The sequence below is a fragment of the Labrus bergylta genome, chromosome 7, assembly GCF_963930695.1.
Source record: "Labrus bergylta chromosome 7, fLabBer1.1, whole genome shotgun sequence".
In the NCBI taxonomy this organism is placed as follows: Eukaryota; Metazoa; Chordata; class Actinopteri; order Labriformes; family Labridae; genus Labrus; species Labrus bergylta.
The window spans coordinates 724,879-745,725 of NC_089201.1; the positions used below are offsets into that span (position 1 = coordinate 724,879).

At 42.5% G+C, this 20,847-nt stretch overlaps 1 protein-coding gene across 9 annotated transcripts in view; it reads right to left on the reverse strand.

The window, feature by feature from the left end:
• Nucleotides 1-20,847, reverse strand: part of znf423 (zinc finger protein 423) — a 153,762-nt gene that overhangs the window by 9,231 nt on the left and 123,684 nt on the right. For all 9 annotated transcript variants that reach the window (XM_065956429.1, XM_065956425.1, XM_065956424.1 and 6 more), the window contains 2 exons: nucleotides 7,408-7,539; nucleotides 5,341-5,456 (listed from right to left, as the gene is read on the reverse strand). In XM_065956429.1, the coding sequence (XP_065812501.1) occupies nucleotides 5,341-5,456; nucleotides 7,408-7,539 (248 nt within the window). The remainder of the gene's footprint in view (nucleotides 1-5,340; nucleotides 5,457-7,407; nucleotides 7,540-20,847) is intronic.

Below are 20,847 nucleotides of genomic sequence, written 5' to 3' on the forward strand. Positions count from 1 at the left end.
CAATGTGATTTCACACAACACTCACATCTGACTCCAACAGCCAGACTTTGGTGAACACAGACACACAAACACTCATGGATAAACCCTATTGCCAGTTCAGCCACATCCACACCTTTCCATAATTCAGTTAGAGGCAGACGGTGAGCCTCTTCAGACAAAGACAACATTATTCACAGACAGACTACTAAACACAGCTTGTCACACACACACACACACACACACACACACACACACACACACACACACACACACACACACACACACACACACACACACACACACACACACACACACACACACACACACACACACACACACACACACACACACACACACACACACACACACACACACACACACACACACACACACACACACACACACACACACACACACACTTCAAAGCTTTTCTCTCTGTTGTGGATTAAATACCAAAATAAAGATTGTATTCATTACTTTCATTCTGAGGGGAAAGCTTTTTTTATTTCTTCCATCTAGCAGGTATGTACACCACACACTACCTGCTGAGGAGATATCACATCCTGGATAATAACATGATGCTAATGTGGACGCTCTGATGATAGCAAGTGGTCCCACTGTGATGAAATGTAAAAGCAAATTGTTTATTGTTTGTTGTATATAAATTATACTGCAGGTGTCTGCCTTTTTGTCTAGCCGTGTATTTGTTAAGCCCTCGCTTTATATCTGTTTGCACATCTCCTCGTTTTCCATCTGTTAGTCAGTCCATACCTTCATTCATGCATCCATACTGTGTACACTTCATGTTCTTTTAACCACATCTATATGAAGGAAATGATCTGTGCTCATGTTTCTGGTTGTATATGCACACTCAAAGCTCAAATATTCAACACCTCTGGGACACGGGCAAAGGAGGAAGATTCTTCAGAGGTAGTCAACACACAAACGTACACAAAGAGCCCCACACCGAAATAACACAACCGTCCATGTATTCATCTGACCAACAATCCATCCATCCAGCTGTGATTAAATATTGACTAAAGCTAAAGGAAATCCTGTTCCATGATGGACGCAGAGGCAGAAAAAAAAGGAGGGATGACTTGGGAGAATTGAAAGATTGATAGATGGAGTTAGCGCATGGAGGAAGCATTGGGGGCAGAAGCTGCAGTATAGCACCCCCTTGGGGCTTCAGAAGAATCTAAAAAAAATCTGTCAGGGAACATGGGAAAGAGGGCGAGCTTCTATAGAGTGGGATGACTTTTTCAAACCGGGTTCACTTTCGGAGGATGTAAACAACTCCAACAAACCTGAGACAATACGTGCAGGAGATATTTGGAGGCTGGTTAAATAGAGGGAATCGTGCACTTTTGCTCATTAGATTCGATTTTTCTGACAACATGTAGGCAAAGTTTTTCTACTATTATGCTAATTGTTAAATAAGGAACTTTTTTTTTTTTTTTAAAGACATTGAGAGAATACGATAAGTTGTGTGTAGAGTTTGGGAGTAAAGGCAGAGAGAGAAGAATCCAGAAGGACCTCACTGATCAGGGCCACAGCATTTCTTATTTACACACAGATACACACACATGCACACACACCAAAACATCTCTTATTTACCAGCTTACGTCTGCACTATTTATGGGGCACTGGGGAGAGGCACAGAAGAGAGGAAGAGAGGAGAGGGGCTAAAATATGCATAGGGGCTGGTTCTTCTGGGACAGACAGGGGGGGAATCGGAGAGAAGGAGGAAGACAGAACCAGAGGAGGGAGAGAGACAGGAAGAGAGAAAGTGAAAATTTGTGGTATGGATGTGCACGAGATTGATATGAAGGTAAAAGCAAGTGATAAAGAGGGCGGGAGGCAGAAAGTGAAGGTCTTTGTATGCTGAGGGAGAGATGAAGATGAGACAGAAAGAGTGCAATCAGGAGGGAGAGAGGATGATGCAGCGACGTGTCCATGCAGCAGAGGCCCTTGGGTGTGTGTGTAAGGGAGAGGGAGAGAGGAAGAGAGAGTGAGCTGGACATCATATGGTCCCTCTGAGGAGGTTGAAAGAGGCCAAAGCCTTTTCTAGCTGGCCAACCAGCCTTCTTCATCCATCCGCACCTCATTAAAACACGCACAAATTACCCCATTCCACTTTCTCTGGCAGATGCATCTACTTTACACACAAGCACACACACACACTCTCACACACATGCGCTAGCAGTGACATTAACCTCCATGGTTGTAGCTCTCCATCTCCTCCAGTCAGCCTTTCTGTCTAGCCCACTTAGAGAGCCTTCCCATGGGGCAATGGAGCTGTGGCAGGTCAGGCTCGGGCTGCAAGTTTTCACACACTCACACACACACACATACATGGACACACTTGGGCCAGGACCAAAGAGTAACAAGATGGATATAGCCAGAGTACAGCAGCCAACGAGGAAGAAGCACAAGGAGCTGGGGGATAAGAAAAAGTTGAACTGAGCTAAACTTAGCAGAAATGAAAACAACAGAATTAAACTTGTCTGACCTCACTAAACTCTGCTGAGTGTACATTTGAGGAAAAAAATAGCTGTTTGTTGTTGACTAATTAAGTTATATAATCTACTTTCTCTCAGACATTTCTAAAAAACTTTGATGTTACGCTTGACTCTATCACATTTAATTTAAATATTTTAAATATCACATAAGACTTTTTATGAGCCTGAATGAGACACAGTCTACTGTTTACAGCAGCTGAATAAATAACACCATTGTTTTTCTTTTTCTTTTCTGAAAAACTGACTCAATTCCGTATCCACCTAGTGTTTTATTTCTGAGCACCAGCGTCTGTTTTCAATTGTTTCAATGAGTAGAAAGCGTTTGCAGCAGTAAAAGTGCAGTGTTTTTTCTTCCAAGCGCTTTGCCTGTTTTTTTTTGGGGGGCCGCTCCAAGCGCTCAAGTTGAGAATCTTTCAACTCAGATAGGCGCTGTTGACGTCACCTGCGCTCTTTTCCAAACGTTTGATATTCCCTTTAGTGGGTCGTGGATCCTATGGATCGTGTCTCGTACCCACATCCTCCTCACTGCGTGTCTGATCGGGATATAAATGATCTCAAATATAAAACAAGCAGTAAAAAGTAACGGAGCAGTGTCGGTCATACAGTAGAAAAAACATGAGGTGGACACGAGGCCTAAGAATGCTGGTAGTTGATTTCCCTTAACACGGGTTTTCTCGATACCAGAATTTAAAAAAAATAATAAACAATATCGAGAGCTGTTTTGATGTCACTGCAACAAAAAAATAATTTCCTAGAATCCTAGGTAATAAATATTTGAAAATCTCTGTTTTTTCTTTTGCTAAAATGCAGACATACTTCTGGGAATGTTTGGGGACTGAATGATGGATTCATTCTTCTACTCTGCACCTGTCTAATGAATTAGACGTAGGTTTGAAAATATCTGTACTTTTTGATACTTTTGATCATTATAACAACACTGATGATATGGAAAATGATTGAAATATAGATAATCATGACAGCCTCGCACTCTGCAATGTTTTAATGTAAGGGAAACCTTCAGTAGACAAAACATACCGATATTTTAATCTACATTTCAAGAGACAAAGTGGAGTTGTATTAAGCAAGCATTAGGAGTCATCTTGGATGGAGTGTATAAAGAGGAAGGGTGTGGGATGTTTTGTGTACGATACACCCACTGTGTGTGTGAATGCAGATGAGTGTGGAGGTGAGCAGGAGTGTGTGAGTTGTGAGTGGTGCCTGTGTGTGGACATTAACCGACAGGGTCCAGCAGTCACCCTGCTGTTAAATGGACTGGTCAGCCATATGCCCACCACGTCCGGCCCTACATCACTGCCACTTTGTATGTGAGGGGTAGTGTGTGTGTGTGTTTGTGTGTATTTCAGTGTGCAGGCTAGGCCTATGGATTCAGAAAAATATCCCTTATCTAATTTCTTTAGCAGAGTTTATGTCTCTTTTTACATTTTAAACCAACTGTGGGTGTTCTATTGAATAGTGCGGCCAATCGAGATGTGCTGTCGAGCAGCTCAGCACAGTACAGGGAACATTACTTGATAGGGTTTTTCATCTATCCAGATATGCTTCCTCTAAAATTAAAGGTAACATGTTCAGTTAAGTGTTATCAAAACAAGCTTCCCTTTTCCTCAGAGTACAAATGAAGCGAGTAGGGGTGTATTATGAAGTGAATCTGTACCAGGGGGGAAATGCATCAATCGAGATACGCTACACCCTAAATCTTTAGTAACAGAGTACCAATACTTGCTCCCCAAACTCTGACAATGCATATGGAGTGATTAGTGAATTAGTATAAGTTATTATGGACTGCTAGCATTATTTGACAGGAGATACAGAAAGCCTCTAGAGCAGGACATGTTGACAGAACACCAGCACACATATCTTGTAATGACAAACTCATTTAACAAAAATATCATTGACTGAATAAGTGATTCAACATCGTTGTTGGGAGCAAACTTGACTGAGTCCTTTAAAGATCGACCTTTTATACATTTAGACTGCAAGGTCATGGCCAAAGATGTTTTACTGGACAATTCATTATTTATTTGTAGATTTAATGATGCCCTGTTTTTGATGGTACTTCATTCAAATTATTATAGAAGAGCAGCTTCAAGTGAGTACATACACTGATATTTTCCATATCGGTTTTCATATAAACTTCACGCTTTCACGAAATCTTCCAAAGAAGCTTTCTGTGACCTTTAACATTGACCTCTGTTTAATTTAGCAAACGTCTGAGGAAAGTTAGCGACAGATTTCACCTTCAAAAAGGGCTGATGTTTGACCTGCAGATTTTGTAGATCACTAGTTTGGTGCCAAAAGACTGTGAGAGACGAGTAGGAGGAAAAAAGCAGAGGAGGACAAGGGGGTTTACATCATCACAGACCTGGACACAGCTGGCCCAGGACCCACTCTTGGGTGACTTATAACCTTAATGACATGAAGCTTGCCAGAACCCTGCTCAGACCTCATGAGGAGAGATGGAAAGAGAGAGGGTGAAGGTATAAATAAAGAGATTTACAGTAGATTAAGGGATTCTGATTTAAAAAATAGATAAGAATGCAAGAAGTTTGGAAGGAGATTCTAAAGAGAGTGACTGTATACTGAGAGATTAATGGACATGTTTGAAAAAGGGAGGGAGTGTTTTTACAGATTGGCTGTTCAGGTCTTTGCCAGAAGATTGTTTTTTCATATTTACATTAAGAATACTAATACAAACCAAAGTCCAACTACTACAGTGTGTGTCAGGCCCTGCACAGATCTCTAAATCCATGCAAGAACCACTCTTTACAAATAAACACATTCTGGTCCGGTTCAACACACAGACGGAGAAGCGGTGACCTACCTGTAGTTCTGTCTGAAAGAAGAACTTCTGCGGACACTGGGAACAGTCGTAGATCTTGTCTTCCTGGCCATGGACGGCAAAAATGTGCTGCTGGAGCTTGTTGGCCTGCACAAACACTGAGAAAAACAACAACAAATACAGCACCAGTTAGATTGCCTATAGAAGGATCAGCGAATGCTTACCAGGTCTGCAGGTCTTACATTTTACAGACTAAAAAAATTAAAACAGTGAAAATAAGAGAAGGGGAACTAGTTACCCTTTAGGAAAAATAACTTCTAATGGTTTGTCTGCTTTCAGGCCTTCTAGGGCGGTGCATTTGTAAAGCAACATAATATTCAGACTTGCAAAGCCAGTAAAAATATTTGAATGGTTAAATCTAAGATGTAGAGAAAACTTGTCCTTGGTCGGTCTGTGGCAGTTCAAACTAACCCCACAAAGACACACACACAGAGCAAACACCAGGTTGACTGTAAAGGAGGGAATATACGAGATACAAAGAAAATACAGAAGGGTGCAAGAGAAGGAATGAGAGGAAACAGGAAGAGCTCCCCTCTGCAGACCTTGTGATATTTATCAATAAATTATCTCTTCTTTTTTTAACTTCCGCTCCAGTGTTGTCTCACACACTTTTTTCTCTCTTTCTTTCTCCCCCTCTTTGTTTCAGTAAACTTTTGGATTTCACTGTGTGTGTGTGTGTGTGTGTGTGTGTGTGTGTGTGTGTGTGTGTGTGTGTGTGTTGAATTATTCAGCCCCCCCATAGGAGTGGTGCCCATCTTACTAATTCATAAGCCACAAAGGAATAGAGTTAAAGTTTAAAGGGCTGCTGTGTACCTGGGGGGTGGGTAGTGGGGGTACACAACACAAGACAAACACAACAACGCAAGGAGGGAAGGGGAGTGATGAAGTGACGGGGGAAAGAGAGAGAGAGAGAGAGGGGATGCAGGAAGAAAGGGTACAGGGATGGAGAGAGGCGGTGCAGACTGAGTTTAATATTGTAGGTGTGGAGGTGAACTCTGAACGCCTTGGGCCTAATTTGATCATCCAGCATTTTGTTCAGGTCCCCCAGTGGATTTCAGATATATAAGGTACTTGTTATGTGTCCTGTTTGGAGGAGTTACTGCATTGCACTGAGCTGAACTCTGCACACGCAGAGGATTTTCTAGTTCTCCTTTAGCAGAAGCACCCTGCTGGAATATTACTCCCCCAGTTAGAAATGTTAAAACAATGAATATTCCTAATGTTATCTTACTGTAGAGCCAAAACTGAGAAAAAAACTTCACAGCCATTAAAGCACTGTTACTCAATGTATCATGATGCAGGTATCCCAGGGAGAGCCATTTCCCAGCCACACCACGTGCTGGAGCTGATGCCTGGGAAGATTTAAGTGCAAACCTTCTTTTCATCTGCCATATTAACCTCAAGGTGTTTTTATGTGAAGCAAATGTCTAGTATCGTGTCAAGCGCTTTTCAAGTTTTTGTGATCTTTTTTAATGTGAAGCGAGAGACCCCAGCCGTGTTCCGAGACAAATGTCCTCTTGGGAAGTGTACACTTTTACCCTCTTTCCTCAGATCTTGCATTTTCTACCAAATAAGCAATAAGATGTGAGCAGTTTGGTGCTTAGAGAATGTGCGGTTAACACATTTTATTGATTTTATTTCAGTTTGTGGCTTTAATAAGAATCATAAACACCTGGCTGGTAAGGTTAAAACCCTTTGGGTGTTTATTCATGTAACATAAATAAAATGCAAATTAGTTTTACAGTGCTCATGTGTTAACCTAAAGCATCTATATTTCATTTGTGATGTATGATGCTGTAACAGAATGGAAGAAGCAGCTTGTCATCCTTGTTCACTTATTGTTAATGGTTTATTTGGGTAAAAAAAAAGTATGTGTATCTTATTATTAAGGCTAATTGTAATTTTTTAATACGTCTGTTCCATTGTACATTTTGGATATTCACATATGTGTATCGACTTTAAATGCAAAGCAGAGAGGAGACTTGTGAACAGTTCTTTTTGCCTCTGTCCTTGAAGGTGAATGTGTGTTTGCGCGTGTCTGTCACTCACCTGTGAAGCAGACGGGACACTTGAAGGTACCTCCCATGCCTTCAAAGCTGTGCTCTATCAGGTGGCAGAGCAGCTTGGCAGGTGAATCAAACATCTGGTTACACAGCTTGCACTCGTGATTGATGCCCTCCTCTGCAAATAGGAGACAGAAACGCATGTGTGGGCTGGATTAAGCAACATGAAGAAACAGTAACATGTGACATGTTTTATTATTAACACAACACTCACAACAGATGTCTGATACACATATGTCAGACAGTGGTTTATCATAAACTGATGTGTGAAAGAAATGTCAAAGATAATACAGAAAAACTGGTCACTAAAGAAAGACTGCACTTGTTAACTTTACTGCCATGGCAGGAATATGAATTTGAATATATGAAGTGCCTTCACTAAGGGCGTTTTAACATTAGGCACGATTGTCCGTCCTGCTAACTGTGAAGGTTTTATTTATTTCTGAGACGTCAGCAACGACCCTCTTTCTACTTCCACAACTACCGTGCAGCTCAGAGCACAAAACGGGCCCGCGCTGTGCGGTTTTTGAAACGGCAAGAACCGATTAGAATGACATCATATAGCGGTCCACTTCCTTGTTTAAGCACGGTTGCGTTCACATCTCCTGCAGACCGTACTCGAAGACACATGAATCGTGCCCGAGATCACCTTTTTAAGCTGTCTCTGGCACAGTACCTGAGTACAGTACTTTTGTGTTCACACTGATCGAATAAACCGGATTGTAGGGTCAAGCGTACTCTGATCCAGGCCCGGGTCACTAGTGTGAAACCACCCTTTGTGTCTGTATTATGAAATATGAATAACTGAAAACTAGACACAAAATGAATTCTGATTTCTCCAAAATTATTGACAAAAGCATCTTTTAACTTTGATAAAAGATGATTATTTAACTTGTTTAGACAGAATTATAATACAGTTTGAATCCCCCCCCCCCCCCCCCTCTCCCTTCACGTTTTCTTTCTCCCTCATTTGCTCTCCCACTCACACACACACATACCAGTCCCGGTGCCATGACGGCCCCAACTGGTAATTGCCTGTCCTCCCCACCGGGGCCATAGATGATCTACCCTTCCTATAGTCATTCTTCCCTCTGTCCTTGTTATCCGCCTTCACCCACTGCAGTCACTCGTTCATCCCCTCACTTTGCCCATTCCTCCCTCCAGGCCCCCCTCATCATTCCTCTGGTCCATCACTTCCTTATACATTTTTAGAGATCCAATTCAAAGCTCTCATGCTCTCCTCACATAAACTATTCTTCCCCCACCCTCTGCTTCACCTTTTTTGAGTTGTCAACGGGCACCTCACACTGACAGAGACTCAACTATAACCAGGTATACCTTCATCAAGACCAGGCCTCTTTCCCTTCTTGTTGTCATTTAGGATTCTACCAATATCTATGTGTGTGTGTGTGTGTGTGTGTGTGTGTGTGTGTGTGTGTGTGTGTGTGTGTGTGTGTGTGTGTGTGTGTGTTTATTTTAAGAAAGTGTGAGTGACATCACTGCACCTATGGTGAAAGGCCAGATGAAAGGTGGGTGTAATAAACACACACTTGCACCTCTAGGGGCTTAGGTCTCCCGCCTGTTGTCCTTATCATCATTGTACCATACAGGACCAATACCCCGGTCACCCACATACACACACAAACACACACACAGTGAGGGGCCACACACACATACGCACACCATAGGACTGTGCAGCCTGGAGACATCAGATGGTGTCTTCTGTGGGCCAATCTGTGACCCCTTGTGGAGTGGCAAACACACACATGCACACACACATGCACACATAAAAACATGCATACACATACTGAATCAGAGATGTATTTTTTTCCCTTTCCGTCACTTATCTCATGTCCTGTATGTCTGCAGGCACAGACACACACACACACACACGAGAGACACACACAAAGATTCCTATCCATCCTTGCCTCAAAGGCCCACACAAGGGTGCCCTAATCCCACCTCAATAGCTGTGGGGCAATGTGCATGTTTGTGTGTGTCTGTGCATGGTGGGTGCCACATGGGCTTATATGGATGAGATGGTATGCTCCACAGTCCCGATCCCGAAACATCCCATGTCCCCACACACGGACACACACACATACACACAAACACAGAAAGCTCAAAGGCTGCAAGGTTGTGAGGGGCGCCAGTGTGTCCGAGGCACACTGAGACAGATAGAGGTTCATTATCATTTACTAGGAGATTGAAACAGCAGGAGAGCGTCACATGAAGCGAGACACACAGAGAGGATGAGGGAGAGGGAGAGAGGGAGAGAGAGAGAGAGAGAGAGAGAGAGAGAGGGAGGAGTGTGCAGCACCACCAGCTTAATCAATTGTCATGTTTCATAATTTAGTCATCTTGTACATTTGGCTTGTCTTTGTAAAAGAATGATGCAATCATACAATAGACAAAGAGAGAGAGTGTGTATATGTAATGCGATATTTGAGGGATCTCAGTGTAGTCACTGTGTGTGTGTGTGTGTGTGTGTTAGGGTTCTCTAAAGCCATTTTAAAAGCTCTTGCCCTCAGTAGGGGTAACTCTCTCTTCAGAAGGTGGCACACTCTCCCACGCCTCCAGGAATAGACAATGTGGTCACTTTTCAGTAAAAGGCACATCATTGTGAAAATGTACAGTAAAGGTGGATCTTAACATCTTCACTGACAAAAAGTTGAGATGGTTTTTAAGTTTTTGTTGGGTGAATAAAAAAATCATCAATGGCACAAGTACCAGGTAAAGGTGACATTTCAGATCGTCTGTAGGCAACAATTGAAAACCAAAATATTTAACATAAGCTCTGAAAACGTCCTGAATCTTTGTGGTGAGCTGGATGTGTAAACACAACAACTACATCTTTAATTTGAAAGCCCCAAATATTTTGTGTAAAGTCAGTTTAAGTTGATGTGATAAGGCAGGGGGAAATATTCAGAAAATGGAGGAGAGGATGACTGAGGACACTGCTTCATTATTTTTTTCTGTCTGCTAGCATGCTCTTCACCGCTCTTTTGTTGATACTATGAATATGTTCAACTTCCTGCAGTAAGGCCACAAAGACAAAGTTGTAATCACAGCATATGATTCTACTTGGCCACCATTTCAGCAACGTCCTTTTTACGTCATGTTCTGCCTCCTGAGACGACCCCCACCCCCTTTAGTCTGATAGTGATTCTCTCGCACTGTGAAGTAAATGCATGAACAAGCAACACTGAAATTTCCTTTACATTTTCAGGAGTGTGTGGGGAAAAACGTTCATTTCGTAAATTTCATTTGGATTGGAGTGGTTTGGTTTCAGCATTTATTTAGTGCAAAAATGTCCTTTATTTGTGTGTGCAGCGGTGAGCTTAAACAAAAATAAACTAATTAACAGTCAATCAAATATAGGGGAAGTGAAAAAGAGGCTCCAGTTGATGAACGACTAACCTGAGGTAAAAATGGGGAAAAGAGAGACAGAAAGAGAAACAGAATGAGAGAGAGAGAGAGAATTGAGGGGAGAACTGTGAGGTGCAGAGAGATAATTGGGCTGTCCGGAACAAGGGCATGGAGAGAGACCTCCAACGCCTGTGTGTGTGTGTGTGTGTGTGTGTGTGTGTGTGTGTGTGTGTGTGTGTGTGTGTGTGTGTGTGTGTGTCCCATGAAAGAGTTCTCTTTTGTGACAAATACATTGTTTTGATCAGTGTGTGTGGGGACTGCAGTCTCTGTATGCTGTCTCCCTCTGAGACTCGGGCCGTGTGTGAGCGTGTGTGTGCGTGTGTGTGTGTGTGCGTGTGTGTGTGTGTGTGTGTGACCCATAGTGAGATGACAGAGTCGTAGAGCATCCTGCTGTTACGCTTTGTCTCACAGAGTGCATTTGATCCACCAGCGTGCACACACACATACACACGAGCACACACATACACATAACCCTGGGAGGCCTAGGCTTGGACGGAGAACACAGGGGAGAGAGGGATGAGAGAGAGGGAGATAGAGAGGCAGGGTGAAGGTTAGGTCTCCCAGTTATCACATAACAGAAAGTTTTTCTGCATTTTAATGCACATCAGAGCAAGTTTGTGGACAATTTTATGCCTTAAGTTAATTTCCATTTTAAGGAAACAATCTTAAGGAACAATCTTTTAAAACTTTTAAAAATCTCTTCCTCTTTTCAAACACTGATAATTGTAAAACATAATCAGATTTTTGTAGAAAGTAAAAGAATGACCAGTCTGATTAGTCCAAGAAATGTTCCTGCTGTGCTGACAATCCCCATAATGCACACCTGGCTGTTCATGATTGGTTGCTATGCCAACTAATGTGGCAAGCGGGGCACTAGTTAAGACAATTTCCTTCATTTCTCCACATGGAGTATAACACCTGACCATGGGTTTTCTTCATGGACTTTATGAAAACTGTACTTTAAAGTGTTCACCAATGCCTATTCTGCTTTTAATTGACATGAACATTTCATGGTGTGTTATTATTGTCACAGTGGGCAGCAGAACCAACCAGTAACAGCATTCAAACAACACATCAGAGAGGAAGGCTGACAGACATGGGGAACAAGATCGAGAAAAAGCAGCTTTTAAGTATGACGGTGAGGAAGAGAGAACTTGGCCTGACTTCAAACCTATGTTTCTGCTAAACTGAGCCGCGCGCGTGCGCGCACACACACATAGATATTGGTAGAATCCTAAATGACAACAAGAAGGGAAAGAGACACAGCTGATGTCTGCGCACACACACACACACACACACACACACACACACACACACACACACACACACACACACACACACACACACACACACACACACACACACACACACACACACACACACACACACACACACACACACACACACACACACACACACACAGGTAATTGGAGGGTGGCTGCTGCGGATCTGTAGAATTACTGATGAGGTTTCACCTCAGAGAGAGGCAGAGAGGAAATATTGGAGAGAAAGAGGAAACTGAAATAATGTGAAGAATGTAATGAAATCTGTGAATGAGGGAGGGTGGACACACACACAGAGTAAAGTCCACACTGCAGTCACACTCATCATTACAATTTCACAATCAACACACAAAGACACAGATACACACCACATTACACATGGCATACCATTCTCGTTACCCTCCTCTCTCTCTCTCTCTCTACTAATTGATCAGAGGAGAGGTACCAGGTGGCATCATCCCTGTGACACACACATACAACAGTCACATGCATGCATGTATGCATGCACACACACACAAACCCACACACAAAACATTTTCATGCTGGCCTCATCACAGACCTCTGCAAAATGCAGCAGAACATAAATGAGCTCCTTGGTTTTTGCTGGGGGATGGATCCCTAGTGGGGGATGGATCCCTAGGGTGCCCCCCACACACACACACACACACACACACACACACACACACACACACACACACACACACACACACACACACACACACACACACACACACACACACACACACACACACACACACACACACACACACACACACACACACACACACACACACCTCTTAACCCTTTCTTAGTCTTGGCTACAAAACTCCTTTGGGTGCAGAGCCCCCACAAACCTGAACCTCCCACCCACCCTCTCCTCCTCCTCTCTGTGTCTGTATTGGCTGCATGGAGGTCCCATGGGTGTCTAGCCCCCATTACTGCCCTTCCATACTCCTGTCAACCCCCTCCATCCCCAAAATCTGTGAGGGTAAGTGTGTGCGCATGAAGGAGTGGCAGAACATGTATGTGTGTGTGTGTGTGTGTGTGTGTGTGTGTGTGTGTGTGTGTGTGTGTGTGTGTGGTGTGAGTGTATGGTCCCTTGTGACGTAGAGGCCGTAAACCAAGCCAGGCGATTGATGGTGAGGACAGCAAGGGAGAGGTGGCAAGAAAAAGAGAGAGTGGGGAGAGAGAGAGAGAGAGAGTATGGGACGGACAGAGGGGAGAGTAACAGAGGCGTTGGGTGAAAGAAAGAGTGCAGCAAAGAAGAGAGCAGTGGACGGAAGGAGGAGGAGTATGCACCTCTCTAGGGGGCTCGCTCAAGGTGTGTTTCCATGGCAACCAGGGGTGGGGGGGCTGAAGCAAGGGGGGGAGTGAGCTTGACCCATTGGTAGTGTGGGGGCTGGAGAATACACACACACTCACGCACAGACACACACAACCTGCTGCAGTGCTGGAGGGGTCCCAAGAGTGCCCCCACCTTTACTCACCCTCTCTCTCTCACACTCTCACACACACACACACACACACACACACACACACACACACACACACACACTGAGAGAGAAAGAATGCTGCAGTGCTGAGGTCCCGCGAGTACCTAACACCCACACACATTCTCCCTCCCTCCTCTCATCTTCTGTTTTCCCTCTCTGTTTCCATCACTCTCTCTCTGTGAGGTAATTGTTAATATTTTCATCGTTTGTTTACTCCTCGTGCGCCGTGTGGGTTTTAAACATGCAGCTCAATAAGGACGTCGACTTTCATACAGAACAATATCATACCATACTCTCCACTGTAACGTCCTCGTTTCAAATCATTTACTTTGCTTTCATGGTCCTCACAGTTTACATTTACTCCAATCTGGAGCTTAAACTCTAAACACATCTCTGCTTTTTCCACAGAATGAAACACAACGACTTTATACTTAACATTTACCACAGCATAATAAAGTTTCTGTTTTCTGCCTCAGTTTCTTGCCTTCGAGCACGTCTTTCATCGGTTTGTTAAGACAGCTAGTTAGAACATCAGAAGGTCAAAAAGGTCTGTTAAATGTAGCTGAGTTTTGTACCTCTCACATTGAAGCTGGGTCAGAGGGAGGCTTGTGACAGGTTAGATATCATAGAGCCACACAAAGTTTACACCTTGTTAAGGTTATTAAGGTTACACTCTGTGATACCATGCGTAAAGAGGATATAATCTCTAATAGTTTAATGATTGTATAATATCAAAAAGTTCCAAAACTTAAGAAAACCCCATTAAACCTTCACTTTAGAGGGGCTGCTGGGGTAGTGGTTAGTGCACACACCCCGCGTAAGAGGACGGCCCGGGTTGGAATCACACTCGTGCAATTTCAATTATATACTACACAGGATTATGCCTGCATATTTTTTGGGAAATAAAATAAAGAAATTACCCAATATCTGGTGCCTAGGAATTGTATATGTGTTGCCATGATATTTAAACAGGTATTGGTAACATCTGATTTTTACCAGAATCATATCAAAGTTTAATAATCTGCCGTGACAACATTACATCCAATAATTACAAATTTAATACAAAGAAAAACTACAGATAATTGCTTCTTACTAGGCATCTTGTGGATTTAAAAAGCAAACATTAGAGATCTAAAAGATCAGAGTTTGGAGAGTCAGAACAGAAAGAAGGCTCTGCACCTTCATTGGGAACATCTTTGGCTTTTCAGATCGCAGATGGTAGAAGTCAAGTGGTGAAAAAATACATCATCCTCTAACCCTAGAGGAAAGGTCAGTTATTGGAACAACCACTGTAAAAATAATGAAAGGAGAAAAAAAAGGAAAATGGCCTTCCTGGAAAAAAAAAAAATACTAGAGAGAGCGGCTAAAACAATGTCAACATGTTACTATTGTCCCTCTCATTATACTCCTGAATCCTCTACTTTTCAATGCCGGCTTCATTCCTCATTGCACATCTGAAAGGGTCCTGTGATACATATTTCACGCACGCACGCACGCACGCACGCACGCACGCACGCACGCACGCACACACACACAAAAACAGACACACTATTGGCAGACTAGTGCGGCATATGGTGTTAACCAGTCTGTGTTTGTGTGCTCCATGAAAGGAAGCATAAATTGAGCATATTTGTGTACAGCAAAAGTGCATGTGTGTCTCAGAAGGAGACTGTCTGTGTGTGTGTGTGTGTGTGTTTAGCAGCTTGGATTTTCCCGATCAAATTACATAACAGTAGGAAGCTGGAGCGCTCGGTCCCGTAGAAGCCAAAAGCCTTCTCACATATTAACACACAGACATATCATACATCATCATCTCTTCTTTTCTATGACCCTTCCTCTCTCTCTCTCTCTCTCTCTCTCTCTCTGGTTATTGAGTACATCATCTTTTTCATTTTGAAGTTGTTAGCTCGTTAGCCGTTTGGTTAGCGATGTTAAAGGATTAGCAGCAGAAGAAACACAGGATTGTTTTTTAAACACATGTTATTAAGTTAATAAAAACATGAATAAAAGAAGAGAATCAATAAATGCATGAACTTTATAAAAGCAGACAAAGAGGCTCAGAAGGACCGTCAGACGTAATAAAAGGAACATTTCTATTTCACCAACTGCTCTGGATTGAATTAACTTTCTAGCTAAAGAGATAGTCACACTGTTTGATGAGAGCTTTTTTACCTCTGGATGATGTTAGATACAGGTTTGCCATGGTTTGAGGGCTTGTATGTGCATTGCCTTGTAAAGCTGAGCGAGCCATGAAATGACATAAGTGATTACAACATTTTTAAATCCAAGACTGCAGAGCTAGAAATACAAAAACAGAAAATACAAAAAAGCTGAAGTACTAAGAGAGTAACAAGGAAAAAAAATGACTGATGTTACCATATTTAGTAAGGAATAAAGATAGGCCCTCTTTATGTATTATATGGCAGGTGAGTGAAGGTATTAAACCTCTGTCTTTTTTGAACTCTTTAAAACACAGAGCCAGGCTCCCCCAGCAGGAAGCAGGTGCAGCTAAAACATCACATGTAAGTGAAGTTAAGACCCACACATTCTGCTGCTCACACACATGAAACACACACTAACACAGGATGTTCAGTGTCATCTGGAGAGCACTTGACCATAACAACGAGCAGCTGACATGTAAGTCTTGTATTATCATACGTAATGAGACTTTAATTAATATTCAAACAGGAGAGGTGCACACATCATCGCTCTGGCCTTGAAATCATCGCTCAGGACTTTCACAGGAAAGTGGGGAATTACTGTTTTGTCCAATAAGCACACAGAAATCCAGGATCACGTACACACATTTGCACAAACACACACACACAAACACTCATATACACACACCTCTTTTTAGCTCGTTAGCAGGGATGAGAGTAATAAATGCAGAGTATATTTGTGTTTAGAATCTTAATTGAAAGCTTGAAAGTGGCCAGGAGGGAATAAGCCTAATCACTGTGTGTGAATAAACCATCAACACACACACAAACAGAGACAGACAGACAGACACACACACACACATGCAGAAGCTCACCACTCCCTTGGATAACATTTAAACTGAAGTACCTCTCTTTCTCTTGCGTCCAGTCATTCCTTCCCTCCCTTTGTTGTCCGTTTTACCTTCTTTTTTCCCTCCTCCTGTTTTGTTTCCACACTCACTGGATTCTCCCATCTGTTTACATATGTTAAACACAACCACAGTACAGCCCCCTGGATGAGCATAAACAGCACCAGTATGTGTGTTAAGCTGTTTTTGCGTGGATGCTGGTTAAAGCTATAGTAAACATCCACGAGGATCCATAAAAAGCTTTTACGGTGGATGAGGGCTTGCCCTAATTAATTACAGGTATTTTTATTTTTTACTATGGATGATTTTCATTCAGCCACTGGTGTTACATCTTGTGTATTTAAAAGTAAAGATGGGTACGATAACTCCAGGACTTGTTTTATCACATCATTAATTGAGTATGATTCACTCTACACGCCTAACTTAATGTGCAACTTGTCAGCTGTGACAAGGAAAAAGTGATGTAGTGAAGTAAAATACAATAACATTCAGTGCTAGATATGTAGCGTTAAACTTGCATGTCATAGAAATACCAGTTCAATGCTTAAACACATGCGCCAAAAGCAGGAGGAGAAAACAGCCGAGACAGAAAAAAAGGCAGTCTCACACCACTTGCTAGCTATGTTAGCACATATTGTCGTGATGTCAAAGCGGAGCATATTAGCCTGCTAATAATGAAAATGGTGACTGGAGATATGCTCCCATTCATTTTGAGAAAAGAGAAGGCATCTACAAGCTGATGGCGTCTGTTGAGCTACAGAACAAGCCACAATCATTCATGGTGTACAACAGCATCTAAGGTGGAGAGATGCATAAAGGAAAGCACATCAAAGGCGTTACTTTGTTCCTGCAGACTTGTGGACGGGTCTTAGCACAGAGTCATGTTGCTAATGAACAGAACACTGCAGAAAACTCAGTAGACCACTGAGTGATCTGATTACTCGTTCACAAGGTAGCGAGAGTACTGATGCCCTTCCCTTCTTCAAAGATAGAAGTTGGAATTTTTACTTGAATAAAGAGTGAAAAGCTTTTTTTTTTCTTCAAGAGACTGTATATGCCGTGTACATGACTGGATAATCTAGTTGCAGCCTTTAAAGGTTACTTTAAAAAGCCAGATTTAGATGTAAGGTGGATCAAACCTGTGAGACCACCATGGAGCGATAGATTAGTCCACACAATAAAATAAATCACACCTACATACACAGACACACACTCCCACCCCACCTGGTTAGCAAGCATATCTGCTTCCAAGGGTAATCACCACGGCAACCGTAATCAAGGCTCTGATCTAGTTGTCAAGGTGATGGAGAGGGGGTCACCCCTGACGGTTCCCCCTTTCTCTAAATCGCTTTTTAGCTCCTTTTTTTTTTTAACAACTTTTATAAGCGTCCTTATTTTGTCCAATGGGGACAGATTTGAAGTTTACAAAGGACAACATGTTGAAAGTGAAAATTGTGTGAGACGGGTGAAAAGCCAGGAAAGACACTGACGGAGAAAGGTTAAGTAGAGGTGTGCCGTGTTGATTAAGGATTCAATTCTCGTTCCTGTTCAGTGCTAAATCTAACAAATATGTTTGTATGTGTGAGTGTGTTTACCTACCTCCATCTAATCCTATCCTGCTGTTTACTACTAGTGTGGTTGTGTGTGTGTGTGTGTGTGTGTGTGTGTGTGTGTGTGTGTGCGTTTCTTTAATCTGCGCTCCCAGGGGCAGTCAGAGGGAGCTAGAAGGCTTATCCCTGCTGCATCTCCCAAATACCACTAAAAAGCCAATCTCCATTCCACAACAACAACATTAACACACACACACAGGAACGCGCTGACACAAACACACACAAAAACTGGAGAGGAAAGCCGGAGAGATTTGCTTAATTTTCTGTTCACCAAACTGTAACCCCCCCCATTACATTACACACATTCTGCCATTTGGCATTGCATCCTATAAAGAAAGCAGCTTAAAAGGTTGTCATCTCACTGAGTTTTCTTTAATTGACCTTTTACTGAAAATATCCTTTTTCTTCACTAGTCTACCAAATCAAAAGTAGGATGTCTGTGTAGGTCATCCAGGTCATCGTAATATCAAAGCTTGAATCAAAGGCAACTGGACTGGTTGAAGATCTTGAAGAAATCTTCGAGGATTAGATTAAAAGATCTTTAACCGGTCAAGTTACCTTTGCATCAAGCTTCGAATCCAATTTCACTTTCACTTTGCGATTACCGCTTTACCCAGCCAAATCAATGATGTTTGATCATCCAGGACAGAGCAGCATAACTACATGTTTTTCTATATTTTAAAATCTTTTAATAACTACAAAATGGAACAACCTTATAGGGAGAAATAGCTCATAGCGGACGGACGAGCGAGATTGAGCAAGTGTATCATTACGCACAGAGGAGAGAGATGAAACAGTTCACCTTTTCTATAGTAACTTAATTTACCAGAGTAAAGTGTGCACTACACTACCGACTGTAGTCTTTGTTAACAGAATGTTGCTGTCAAAACAGCTTCAACGTGCGATGAGTGCACATTGATGTGTGCACGTCCGCTCGCCACACTCACTGCTCTAATTATAAAAAAGTGTTAAAACGGTCATAAAATACATCTGTGTGATGATTTATTTGAGGTTTGCTGTCTGTTGAAGTAAGAAATTTCATATTTGAACGTTAATACAAAGGCCTATTACTAACAATTATTAAAATATAAAGTCGGCATTGCGTCATAGTTGGGGGCGGGGCCTCCTGTGGGGGAAAAGAATCACAGAAAAAATGGGAACTACAAAACAATTACTCGAGTACTCGCTTTAACAATGGGAAGAGTAATCGATTAGAGAGAATTTTGCATTTCTGCACCCCTAATGTACTGTAGAGTAATTTATTATGGCTTCCTTATTGGTCTACATATCTTTCAGCGTGTGTATATACTGTAACACACCTAAAGCTGCCAGAGGAAGAAGAGGGAAGACGGGAGCAGGAAAGAGAAGAGGAGCAGAGCCAATAAGAGCTCACAGCAGGATGCTAATAATGCAGCTCCAGCTGTACCGGTTAACCTGCAAACTGCCCATCTGGACCCAGAGAGAGAGAGACAGGGAGATATATAGCGAGAGACAGAGGCAGACAGGGAGAGCGAGCGAGTAACATAAGAAAAGACTGAGAAATCTGTGAGATGTCTAAAAAAATCTGATTTTGCAGATTTCCCAGAGCTTTTAGTTGTTTTGTCTGATCACAATTAAAAATCCCAAAATACTGAAAAAAAATAATACTCACATTGAGATTTCTGAATACAACTTCAATTGAGTCTTTTGGCATCATATATGACTTGTGGATTCTCAAAAAATTTATCTTCAGATCAATAGTTTTTGGAATCCATTCTTGAAAGTGAACATAAAGAGAGAAAAGCAAGGAAAAAGAGAGAGAGAGAAAGTTGGCTGCATCCTTAGCTGGGTTTTACAAGGGGACACAAACACACGTTCTCACGCAAACTCACACACAAACACAGTAGGAGTGACCTTGGTCCAGGCTGTCTGTCCTTGCCCCCTGCCCCGGCCAGCCGCATCCCCCACCGAGTCTCTCTCTGTAACACACACACACACACACACACACACACACACACACACACACACACACACACACACACACACACACACACACACACACACACACACACACACACACACACACACACACACACACACACACACACACACACACACACACACACACACACACACACACACACACACACAATGCCAAACTCAACCATGCTGTGGTCATAGAAACATTACAACAAACAGACCAGTAGAGACCAGGATAGCAGGGCACAGAGTAGTAAAGTATAGAAAGGAGAGGGGAGGCTAATATCTGATTTCTCTCTCCCCCCCTCCAAAAACTCTAATTTTTCCCAAACTCACGAAACTTCAACACAAAAGACACACAGTTAGCCAACTGTAATCCTCCCTAAATCACAAACGTATCGCCTACACACACACACACACACACACACACACACACACACACACACACACACACACACACACACACACACACACACACACACACACACACACACACACACACACACACACACACACACACACACACACACACACACACACACACACACACACACACACACACACACACACGTAGCATGCTAATGA